The sequence below is a fragment of the Oryctolagus cuniculus genome, chromosome 11 (assembly GCF_964237555.1).
Source record: "Oryctolagus cuniculus chromosome 11, mOryCun1.1, whole genome shotgun sequence".
Lineage (NCBI taxonomy): Eukaryota > Metazoa > Chordata > Mammalia > Lagomorpha > Leporidae > Oryctolagus > Oryctolagus cuniculus.
In genome coordinates, this window is record NC_091442.1 from 106224283 (window position 1) to 106237448 (window position 13166).

A 13166-nucleotide genomic window follows, 5' to 3' on the forward strand; every position below is an offset into this window, starting at 1 on the left:
ATCTCCACCAACCGACTCCGAAAACAGCCCCAACAGTTACAAGAGGAGGTCATGAGGTCCACTGAGACCTCAGCTGATGCCATCCAAGGTCTCCAAAGCCAAAGTCACCTTGCTAGCAGGTGTGGTACTACAGAACAGATGGACCTTAAACCTTATAACAGCTAAAAAAATGAAAAACTTGTATCTTTCTGAGAAAACAGTATTGTTATTAACCAATCAAACCAGGTAAAACAAGCTGTTAAAACGCTTCAACAAATCGCCACATCCATCAGTCTTCACTAGAGTCCAGGGAACCCCTCCTTCCCCCTCTACGGAGCCCTCTCTTCACTTGGTTAATGCCACCCCTAGGACCACTGGCTGAGGTTCTCACCCTGGCTTTTATAGTACCTTGACTGTTTAAATACTTATAGGAAGTAATAATGAAACAAACCAAAGCCTTCACCAACCAGGCAGTCAACCAAATGCTGCTACAGGGATACAGGAAGGCAGCCTGCCGAGTTCCCCCCAACACAATAAAACTGTTTCCTGACTCTGGTGTTTGGCGTGTTTTGTTCACTTTCTCCCTATCCTTGCCTTCTTCTCCCTCCCCTTTTCCCTCTATTTCTTCCCTTATTCCTCCCTCTCACATATAGGGCATCTGCCCCATATTCCTCTCTCCTATTCCAAGCTCTCTCAAGCCCTCCTTGACATCCAGGCTCCTTTTTCCCCTCCTCTTTGCCCCACTGATATTATAATTTTTCTTCTCCTTTTACTCTTGACAAATTTTATTTTGTGGTTCTAGATTTTGTATAGTTCTTCACTTACCCATTACTCTGATTTGTACAAGAAAGGACAAGGAGTTAATCAAGAAGGGCAGAATTCTTTGTAAATTTAATGAATAGGTCAAGTAAGCTGAGATGAAAGAAAAAATTCTCATTATAGAGGGAGAATGGTGTTGTGCAAGAGAAAGTCTATGAATAAACAGAAATAAGTGGCCCAGTGCCACGGCTCACTAGGCTAATCCTTCGCCTTCGGTGCCAGCACTCTGGGTTCTAGTCCCGGTTGGGGTACCGGTTCTGTCCCAGTTGCTCCTCTTCCAGTCCAGCTCTCTGCTGTGGCCCAGGAAGGCAGTGGAGGATGGCCCAAGTGCTTGGGCCCTGCACCTGCATGGGAGACCAGGAGGAAGCGCCTGGCTCCTGGCTTCAGATCAGAACAGTGCATTGGCCGTTGTGACCATTTAGGGGGTGAACCAACAGAAGGAAGACCTTTCTCTCTCTCTCTCTCGCTCTCGCTCTCGCTCTCTCACTGTCTAACTCTGCCTGTCAAAAAAAAAATAATAAAAAAGAAATAAGTATCTTCATTGTAACATTATGGCAATGAAACAAGTAAGTATCTATTTTTTAGTACATTTCAACACTTTGGTTTTGCTACTATATTCAACCACTCTCTTATTCTCCATCCATATCCATCTTCATGTTATTTTTCCTATGAGATTTTTCAATTCAGATTTTCCAACTACTGAATAACAACCAGAAACTATAATAGGAAATTATCTAACATATTATCTTAACTCTTTGAAGAAGGCCAATGCATTAAAAAGCATTAGAACACAGCCTGGAAGCCTGTTGAAGGCACAATTAAACAAGGCTTAAACAGACAAGCTTTAGGCAAGGAAAAAAATAGCAGTAATGGTTAGGGTCACAGACTAGGTTGTCTCAACTCCTCCACTTAGCAAAGGCATGAAACTAGTCAGAGAATGAACATTTCAGACGCTAGGTATTTTGCCATAAAATGGAAATAATAATATGGCTGTCCCAATAGAGTTTCAATGGGAATTAAATGGATCATTAAAACGAAGAATTCAAATAATGCCTGACATATGGTCAAGTTCAATAAATTTTAGTTATTTGTAGCTGTCAATTGGTCTTATCCCAGAAAACAGTGATGTATGGATATATGAAAATGAAACAGACTAAACAGAATTGAGACAAATATATAGCCAACTAGGCAAGGCTCCTATCTAATATCACTCACTGCTTTGGTTTGAGTAGGATATGGCTGCCAAACTCTTGAGGAGGATTAAATCCCAAAGACATATATTGATGGTACTAAGAGAGCAGAAACTTAATCCAAATATTGTGTTTAGGAGGTGAGCCTACTCAGTGTTCCTTAAGAGAGCAGAAACTTAATCCAAATATTGTGTTTAGGAGGTGAGCCTACTCAGTGTTCCTTAGGCATGCCTTGGAGGGTTGACTATAAAAGCCTGAGTTGCACTTAGCCATTCACTCTCTGCTTGCAGACTTGCCATGTGATCCTCTCTGTCCATACTCTGTCATTACCATACTCCAGCTTTACCAGATGGTAGAATCAATAAGGTCTACCCAAAGTTGGATAGTGAACCTCTAAAACCATGAGTGAAAATAAACTATCATGCTTCATAAGTAGTCTATCTTATGTATTTTGTTATACTAATGAACAGAGACTGATATATTCACCATGAGTAAACATCTTGCATTTAACCTCTGTTCTTGCTTGCATGCAAAGAACTACAATGTGCTACTTTCCACTTGTGCAAAACTATACAAAATGTAAGGCCCATCAAACATCTTGAGTTTTCCCCCACAGTACACAGAAAGGTTACCATATAGACACAAACAGGTTCACATTGAGAAATTCAGGCAGTCTACCTAACAGAAAGCTGCAATATGGGACCAAAGTCATGATACCATAAAAAATACCACTCCTTTTGTTCCTGCGGAAGTTCCATAGAATACAAAAAAAGAAGGGGGAGGAGCACAGACCCACAGTCTAGAAGATACCAATGAGGAAAGGCTACCATGTTTTATGAATCTGTGTAATTAATCCAGCATATTAAGGAAAATTCTTTACAGAATCAAAATCTGTGTGGCTTTGATGCACAAAGATTAGAAAATCCTACTGCACTCACTCACCAGCACCTCCTGTGCTTTGTGCTTTAGTTTGATTCTTCAGAGTCTGACAGGAACAAAGGAGAAACAGCATTTCAAAGAGGATCAGCAGCGTAAACATTTTGACAAATGTCCTTCTCTCCCTCCCCTTCTGGGAGACACTTCCTGAATTTTCCAAGAACTAAGCCCTGGGCTTATCTTTGCACCCTTTACCCTCAAAAGTTGCACAAGTGGAGACCTCCCAAATACAAATTTATGTCCTATGTGGAAAGTGGTTTTCACTGAGCAGTGAGATGGCAAAAACCCACTCCAAGATCCCCACGAGAAAATAACTGAGAGGAGTACAGATGTATTCAAGGTTCTAGGGAAAGCTACCATTTCTCCACCAGGAAGAGTAATCTGGAAGAATCTGGAGCTTTCTCACAAGCTTCAGAGTGAGAGGGAAAGATGCTTTTGGATATACCAGAGAAAAACTAGGACTATTAAGGGAAACACAGAAGGAGTCACCCAGCAGGGGCCAGTCGGGCTTCCATCGCCTCTGTCAGCTATAATGTGATTCTGCAAACTGACATGAAATATGTCTGAGCCAACTAAGATGATTTGAAGCCATTTTTTTCTTATTGCACCTGAGAGGAGGAAAATGTGTCTTTTCCAGGAAATTCTTATCGTCTGTAATACAGTGATCTCCAACCTTTCTAAGGCTTTGGTAGAGAAAAGGTTGGGCAGAAGCTGCTACCATTCCTAAGAAAATTCTGGAATGTGGTGAGAATCATAAGAAACTTTCCCAAAATTCTTTTAGAGACATGAGAAGTGCTTATCCCCCAGTTCTGAAAAAAGAGACTCACGTTTTCTAAAGGGAAAATGGGATAATCCAGGTAAGCAAGATCCCAGCTCTTCCTCACACAGTCCTGTCTCATCTTCCCATGTTCTCCAAGTCATGGCCCTGTTTGTACTACACAGAATGAAGACAGAAGCTGGGAGACCTCCCCAACCGTATTCAGAGTTCATTTGTCTGGCATCAATAAGTTTATCTCACAAGAAAACTCCAAGTTTATGAAGCTTCCTCGTTAGAAATATTTTTACACTCTCCTTACCCTTGTAACATCTGAGACTTGTTTTTCCTGTAGTGGTCGGGATCACCCAGCAGAGCAGTTGGCACAGAGTCAATATTTAATAAATATTTGTTGAGCTTTATCATGGACTCATTATCAGCCCACTACCTTGTCCTTTAGGTAATTCTCAGTTTCTTTATTTGATGAATTTGTTTTGTGTCCAGAACGTGGTAGGCTGTGAATAAGTGCTTGTTGGATCTGGGTTGTCAGCATCATCTGCTTACCTCTCCAGTCTTATCACATGCATCTCTGAAGAACAAGACTCAAGTCTGTGTGTATATATGTGTATATACACAGGGACACTCTGATATGCATTTATATTTCTACTCGAGTATCCATCTGGCTCTGAAGGCAGCAACACCAAAGAACCTGAGAAGTGAGGCGGCTTCAATGTTGCCATCAACCCTACAATCAAAAAAATTATTCTTGCAACATTGTGCTGGCTAATCATCCAGCTATTTTTTATTCTTTAATCCATCTACTGACTCCTGGGTTAACGTCATATCTTGCCTACTGTGAATAGTGCCAAAAATACATGCTAATGCAGACACCTCTTCAACAGTGATTTCATTTCCTATGACTCTGTGTTAGTAGCAGAACTGCTGAATCTTACAGTAGTTCTACTTCCAGTTTTGTTTTTTTTTTTTTTTTTTTTTGGAACTGCCATACTGTTTTTCTATCATGGCTGTACTAATTTGTATCCCTGTCAACCAGTGTGTAAGAAATCCCTTTTTCCACATCCTTTTTTGTCTTTTGGATAACAGCCATTCTACCTGAGATGCTATCTCACTGTGATTTTGACTTCCATCCCCTTGAGTATTAGTGATGTTAAGCATTTCCTATATGTATTGGCTGTTGGGATACATTCTTCTGAGAGCCATATATTCATTTGGTCATGTGTAATTGGACTATTTACCTTTGGCTGTTGAGATAATATGCTAACATACACAATAAAATAGTATTAGGCCATAAAAATTACTGAAATCCTATCATCTGTGGCAACATAGATGGAACTGGAGGATATTGTGTTAAATGAAACAAGTCAGGCATTGAAAGAAAATATCACATATCCTCACTTAAATGCAAAAGATAAAAAGTTGATCTTACAGAAGTAGAGAGAGTAACAATGATTACCATAGGCTAGAAAATGGGTGTGGGATTAGGGGACTGAGAAAGTACAGTTGACAGGTATGGGGGTGCAATTGGATTGGAGGAATAACCTCTACTGTTCTATAACACAGTTGGATAATTATGGTAGATGAAAGTTGTGTATTTCAAAATAGCTATTAAAGGGACTTTTGAATGTCTCTAATACAAATAAATGTTTTAAGTGATAGATATGCTAGTTGCCCTGTTTTGATCACTAAACATTCTATACATGTGTTGAAATACCAAGCTGTACACCATAAATATGCACAATTATTGTCAATTAAAAATAAAAAATACATTAGATTTTTAAAAATCCTATTCTTGCCACATTCACCAAGACACTCCAGTTGTTAGAGGGCAGGCATTTGGTGGAGCAGTGAAGATACTGTTTGGGGAGCCCACATCCATATCCAAGTACCTGGGTTCACTCCCCAGCTACTGCATTTCTTATCTAGCTTCCTATAAACACAGACCCTGGGAGGCAACAAATGATGGCTCAAGTACTTAGATCCCTGCCATGCATATGGAAGATCTAGATTGAGTTCCAGATGCCTGGCTTTGGCCTGGCCTAGCCCTGGCTATTTCAGGTATCTGGGCATGAACCCATCTCTGTCTGTTGCTTTCTGAATGCCTTTCAAATAAAATTAAAATAAGCAAAGTAAAAATACAAAAAGTATACAAATGTTCATTCTTAGAACATTTCTTTTTTAATTTAATTTATATTAACACTCTGGCCTCAGAATCAGCCCTTAAGGCATTCGGACCTGGCTGAAGAGACCATGAGAGTATTTTAGGATGGAAAGCCAAGACACTCTGGGAAAAAAAAAGAAGACCTAAATGAAAGATCTCTGTGAGTGAGATCCCAGTGGAAAGAATGGGGCCATCAAAGAAGGAGGTACCTTTCTCTGAAGGGAGGAGAGAACTTCCACTTTGACTATGACCCTGTCAGAATAAGATCAAAGTCGGCGAACCCAAAAGGCTTCCATAGCCTTGGCAACTCATGACTAGAGCCTAGGGAGATTATTGACGCCATAAACAAGAGTGTCAAATTGTTAAGTCAACAACAGGAGTCACTGTGTACTTACTTCTCATGTGGGATCTGTCCTTAATGTGTTGTCCAATGTGAAGTAATGCTATAACTAGTACTGAAACAGTATTTTACACTTTGTGTTTCGGTGTGGGTGCAAACTGATGAAATCTTTACTTAATATATACTGAATCAATCTTCCATATATAAAGATAATTGAAAATGAATCTTGATGTGAATGGAATGGGAGAGGGAGCGGGAGATGGGAGGGGTGCGAGTGGGAGGGAAATTATGGGGGGGGGGAGCCAATGTAATCCATAAACTGTACTTTGGAAATTTATATTTACTAAATAAAAAAATAAAATAAATAAAATAAAAATAAAAATTAATTTATATAAGGAGAATGTCCTGTCACATCGCAGGGCATGCTCTGGGGTTTGCCAGTTTTGTTCTCCCAATAGCCTGGCTGCACCAGCACAATGGTGAGCTTGGCAAGGATGATGGCCACTTCAATGGTGGTGGCTGCCTCCTTGGGGCACTTCACACCCAGGTTGACAAGTGCCTTGAACCTGGCCCACTGGCCTTCGCGAGTCTGCCTCTTGCACTGGCATGATCTTCAAAACCTCATCCTTGAAGGACCACCCAGAAGAAAGTCGATGATCTCAGACTCCTTGATGGGCAGGGAGAAGAGACAGATCTCCAAGGATTTGACCTTCATGTCCTTAACCAGATGGCCCAGTTTGGTGACAGAGAGCCACTCCTTGTCCTTGGTGTTGCCTTCAGGAGCTCCAGGGCTTCTCCCCAGCCCCAGACAAGACTCCACAGCTGAAACCTCCACAGAATCCACCTCAGCCTCCCATTCCAGGGTCCCCGGGACCCTACAGCCTTCCTGCTGCACCAGCATCGTCTGCCATTTAGCATTCTCTTGGAAAAGAAGCTTTCTTAACTTTTAAAAAAATTCATATAGAAGCTTTTTCAAAAAAGATTTATTTATTTATTTTGAAAAAGTTACACAGAGAGAGGGACAGACAAAAAGACAGAGAGATCTTCCACCCACTGGTTTATAACAGGTTCTTTGAATTTCAATTTACACAGAAAAATTAGTGTCCAGTTATATGAATTCCATAAAACAGATTTGTAGCCATTATCACAATTCAGGTATGTACATTTCTATCACTTCAGTGAAGTTTCCCAAAACATTTTTCAAAAACTGAAACAACTCAAATGTTCTTCAGCTGATAAAGGGACAGACTGTGGTAAACTCACACAGTGGAATATTACTCAACCACAAAAACGAATGAGCCACTAATAGCCAACAATAAGGATGATCTCAAATCCATTAAGCTAAGTGGAAGAGAACACATTGCAGGAGTCACGTATCATATGATTCCACTTATATGACATCTTGGAAAAAGCAAAACAAACAAGGGCACAAAAGAGATTAGCAGGCCGATTGCCAGGCTGAGGCTGGGGAGGAGCTGACCATGAAGGTACCTAAGGCATCCATCTCTCTTCTTCACAGCTTTTATCATAATCTTGACTATTTATTTGCTTTGTTTTTTTTTTCAACTGAGTGAAACTAAGTCTAAAAGTAACACTAGTTGCATAAAAATTCATTTTAATATATGCCAACAAAGCTCTAAAATATGAAATTTATATTACTTTATTGGTTTTTTAGGGTGAATCCGTAGATTCCATCAAAGGAAGCTGACTAAATAAATTAAAGCATACCATAAAACATATTAGTGAAGTTTTAAGAAAAATGAATGTGGAAGCTATCAATGCACTGATTTAGAAACAGCTCCAAGATAGAGTGTGAAGTGAAGACAGCTAGGTGCGGAGCGAGGCTATCCACCTGCACACTGATATTTGCTCATAATATAAGTGTTCATTTGCTCAGAGAAAGTGTTGAAGGATTCTCAAGAAAGCATTAAAATTATTTTCCTATGGAGAAAAGGGTAACAAGGCAGATTGAAACTGGGATAGGAACAAGATAATCCACTGTAAACATCTTTATATTTTGGGGTTTTGAACCAAGGTAATGTATTAATCACACCTCCAAAGTTTTTAACTTTTTTTAATCAAGGAAAATTTATCTCAATGTGATTCTTTGAAAATCCCACTAAAATTACATTCTCAAAAGCTATCAAAAACCAACAGAACATTTCAACAGCTCTAACATCTACACTTAGGCAACAGAATTTGTTAATACATAAATACAAATAAATCAATAATTACATTCTAAAATAAAGCATTATCTAAATGAAAGGGTGGCAGTTACCTGCTGTACCAATTGTCTTTTAAAACTTCACTTTCTCTTAGTAGTAAATTGGAACTGTAAATTAATTAGCCTTTTCAGGTCAGTGAAAGGTCCTCAAAATGGAGTTTATGGGTAGTACACGATTATCAGAAAAGGCTATGTTGCCAGTATTGTGTAGAATGCAGCTAACATGACTGTACATCATTTTGGGTTGATGCAAAATAATACCCTTTTGTTTGCCCCTTTCAATTTATATTAGGAAATCACCCTTCCATTTTCACCCCCTCACACACACACAAGCACACACACACTCTGTGTAATTTAAATGCAGCTGACAATTAAGCGACCCGCCTCCACAGCCTCAGGAGCAGCAAGAGTTGTCTGATTTGCTCTGTTCTCCCAAACATCCTGTCTAGAGGGGTGAACATGAGACCCAAGTTTGGACAATCAACATCATTAGATAAGACGCGGGGATTGTTACAGACAGAGTGGGAAAAAAGGTTTCTTTACTTCTGAGAGTTCAAGCTCTAAGAATCATATACGCCTACAGCCACCATGGCAGACTGTTGCCATTCTTTCTGAAAATGAAGCAACATGAGAATGGTGCCAACAATGAAAGAGAAATAAAACATGATTCTACCAGGGAATCCTGGATCCAGCCAGTCTGTTCTTTGGATTTAGCAGCTTCCTAAGACAACACCTCTCTCTTTTGTTGCCAATTTGGAACATAATTCAGGTGTTTTTCAATAAAGTCTTTATAAGTTTAACCTGTACATATTCAAGAGTTTCCTTGGAAACTCTGCCTTTTGGAGATTAATTCTTAATTTACCTGGAAAATGTAGAAAACTTAGACTGTTAAATCTATGAGATTCTGAGAAATTCTTCATATGGTTCATGAATCTGGAGCAGGGCAAAGCAGTTCTCTCACGATGAGGGCTAGGCTGTAAGCAGAAAAGAAAAACACACAAAACAAAATCAGCTTATGGCTCCAAGAGAAATTCATGCCACCTACCACACTTCTCTAAACAGTGATATTTTTAAAGTAGTTTTGCTTCATTATTCTTTAAATGCAACGATCCTGAAAACAATTGCAACTGGTTCTCTTTATATACACATGCACATCCTTCTCATGTTTTTTATTAAAGGGTCGTCAGTTTATTTTTAATTCATTTAAAAATTTTTATTTGGTTACACTATGGACCAGCTATTGTTTTAGACACTAGAGAAACAACAGATGAAGTTACCTGCTCTTAAGAAATTGACACTTTAGTGAAGGATGACAGAAATATAAACAAATATATATATATGTGTGTGTGTATGTATGTGTATATATATATATATATATATATATGGTGGTGATTTTCTATTGCTGAGGTGAAAAGACAAGGTTAAAGAGAATGGGAAATTATTGAAAGTAGTATGCTAATTCATATACAGAAATAAGCCACAGCTTCTCAGATAAGGTGACTTCAGAACAAAGACATACAAGCAGAGAACGTAGGATTGCTCTGAGTTGGGTGTTTGGGTGAGGATTACTCCTAGCATAGGAACACACAGTGTGCCAGAGGGTAGAAAGGCAGAACATAGAGGAAGTGAGGCTCACAAGTCAGGCTTTGTCACCTGGAAACAACCAGACAGAAATGAAAAGGGGAAAGATCTACAAAGATATTAGATAAATAACATGAAGTAAAGTCATAAATAATGATAGCATTATTTTATTTTAAGTAAACATAACTCATTAAACTTATATACAGCACTAAATGCCTGTTAGTGAATACTTTTTATTATTTGGATGTGATTGGATATTACTGTAAGGATAGTGCTGTTTGGATATCATGCATAGTAGGTGTTCTGGGTGATATTAACTAGTTGGGTCTGTAAGAAATCAAACCATCCCTGAATGAGGGATAGTATCCTACCTAAAAGGTGAAGTATACATCTGATCATTTCACACAGCCACATCACACACCCAGCCCCACCTACCACCTGAGGAAAAGGTTTGTGTCTTCTGAAACTCCAAGTTGGAGGAACCCAGGAAGGCACCAGAATAGAAACGTTCCCTTTGCCATGACGACAGACCAAGGAGGCAAGGATAGAAGTTTAAGAAGACACACACTGGGGGAGAAGGAGGAAGGCGGCACTGTGGCATATTAAGTTAAGCCTCTGTCTATAGCACCAGCATCACATAAGGAGCTGGTTGGAGTCCCAGCTGCTCTACTTCTAATCCAGCTCTCTACTTATGGCCTGAGAAATCAGTAGAAGATGGCCCAAATGCTTGGGCCCCTGCACCCACATGGGACAGCCAGAAGAAGCTCTTGGCTTTGGATCAGCCAACCTCAAGCTGCTACAGCCATTTGGAGAGTGAACCAGTGGATAGAAGACCTCTCTCTCTCTGTGTCTCTCCCTCTATCTCTCTCTCTGTAACTCCGCCTTTCAAATAAATAAATCTTGGGGGGTGGGTAGGAGAGTGGGAGGGAGAGGAGAAGACACATATTGGGAGGCAGCATTGTAGTGCACTGGATTAATCTGCCACTGGCAATGCTGGCATCTCAGCTACCATGTTTACAATTCAGCTTCCTGCTAATGTGCCTGGGAAGGCAGTGGGAAATGGCTCAAGTACTTGGACCCCTGACACCCATATGGGAAACATGGATGGAGTCACTGGCTCCTGGCTCAGCCTGGCCTAGGCCCAGCTGCTGTGGCCATTTGGGGAGTGAACCAGTAGACAAAATTTCTCTCCCTTTCCTTCCTCTTCCCACAACTACGCTCCCCTCTCCTCTCTCTCTCTCCCTCTCCCTCTCTCTCTCTCTCTCCCCTTCACCCCTTCACCCCTTCACTCTGTCACTATGCAATACAGCAGTGACACTAAGAGAGACCTAGAAAGAAAGTTATTCATATTGGTCAGAACTCCTACCCTCCTGGAGGTATTACCTTGGAGGCAATAGTTCAGGGCAAGAGCTGCAGAACTGTGAGGCCCATGCCCAAGTCTCATCTCACTCCTCTCTGCACAAGCTGGGACAATGTCCTAACAGTCTCAATTTCTTGATTCTACCTTTGCAAGGTGCAACTAATGCCACCACACAACAATCAATATCCCCATTTTAAAGATGAAAATCTAGGTAATTTACCAAGCTATGTAAGTAGTAAGTATTGGAAACATGTCTGAGCTCCACTCATTCCTATTCCAAGGCCCACATTCTTAACCCCATGCTATACAGTATCCCTTAGTGTTGCCAGAACCATAAATCCAGATGTCATAACCAGACTGGAGGGCTTTCTCTGGATTTTTCTCCCTCCCTTAGCTTCCAAATCTACTGATGCCTGAGTCCTCCTGATTACACCCTTTGGAGGAGTTCCAGACCATTCCCTCCTCTGCAGTCCTCTATCACTCATTAGCTTCTCCACTTGCTCCTAGACTTGCTAGAAGTAATGTCCATGGAAGTCTCTTTTTCATATTCTCTTTTAAAAACCCAAGTCTAAATATGGTACCTATCTCCTAAATGGCAAATGGGAATTGAGTGAACCAGGCCAGGTGTGCCAGTGATGGAGTATGGGGGATTAACTGCGAAAGGGTCAGAAACCTTTATTTTATAAGCATAGTTCCCTTATAAAAATAGTTCCCTTCTTAACCGTGTTCAATAGTTTTTCATCTTTTAAGCGGTGCTTATCAAACTATACCACACACAAGCATTACCTGGAGAACGAGTTAAATGCAAATTTTGATCCAAAATGTCCCGGGTGGAGCCCAGGGATGCATGCGGCTGGGCTGCCAATCATTGCAGGTGACTGATAACAAGTGATAGCAAGCTTCTTGTGACTCCAACTGTGGCCTGAGTTCCAGCAACACTACTATGGCCTGGGAGGCTGCTGGGTACAGAGATTTCTCTGACCATGACCAACTGAGTGAGGATCTGAATTTTAACAAGACTCCCAGTATGATTCTACATATGTATTACAGATGTGGACCACACTGTAATATAACAGTTTGATTATGACCCATCACCTACTTATCTCTCCCTTCTCCTCATCTCACACATCTCTCTTCTGTGATCTAAGGATGACAAATTAGGAAAACTGAGGCACCAAAATGCTAATACAATGACTCCCATATTGGCCACCTTGGTCAACTCAGTACCTAGCATGGTTCCTACTATATGTATGTTGGATCAGATTGAATGGAATTCATTTATGTTTTAAAACATATTTTCTTACTTAGTATATACTAAATTGGGGCAGCGTCGTGGCTCAATAGGCTAATCCTCCACCTTGTGGCGCCGGCACACAGGGTTCTAGTCCCGGTCGGGGTGCCAGATTCTGTCCCGGTTGCCCCTCTTCCAGGACGGCTCTCTGCTGTGGCCCGGGAAGGCAGTGGAGGATGGCCCAAGTGCTTGGGCCCTGCACCTGCATGGGAGACCAGGAGAAGCACCTGGCTCCTGGCTTCGGATCAGCATGGTGCGCCGGCCGCAGTGTGTTGGCCGCAGCGGCCATTGGAGGGTGAACCAACGGCAAAAAGGAAGACCTTTCTCTCTGTCTCTCTCTCTCTCACTGTCCACTCTGCCTGTCAAAAAAAGAGTATATACTAAATTGATCTTCTGTATATAAAGATAATTGAAAATGAATCTTGATGTGAATGGGATGGGAGAGGGAGTGGGAGATGGGAGCGTTGCAGGTGGGAGGGAGGTTATGGGGGGAAAAAGCTGCTATAATCCAAA

The 13166-nt window shown here is 40.9% G+C and overlaps 1 protein-coding gene across 9 annotated transcripts in view; it reads right to left on the reverse strand.

The window, feature by feature from the left end:
* Positions 1–13166, reverse strand: part of C11H12orf42 (chromosome 11 C12orf42 homolog) — a 325319-nt gene that overhangs the window by 216161 nt on the left and 95992 nt on the right. For all 9 annotated transcript variants that reach the window (XR_011380238.1, XR_011380237.1, XR_011380234.1 and 6 more), the window contains one exon: positions 9284–9395. Coding sequence is in view for 1 of the 9 variants with exons in the window: in XM_070052780.1 (XP_069908881.1) it covers positions 9284–9395 (112 nt within the window). In the remaining 8 variants the exon portion in view is untranslated. The remainder of the gene's footprint in view (positions 1–9283; positions 9396–13166) is intronic.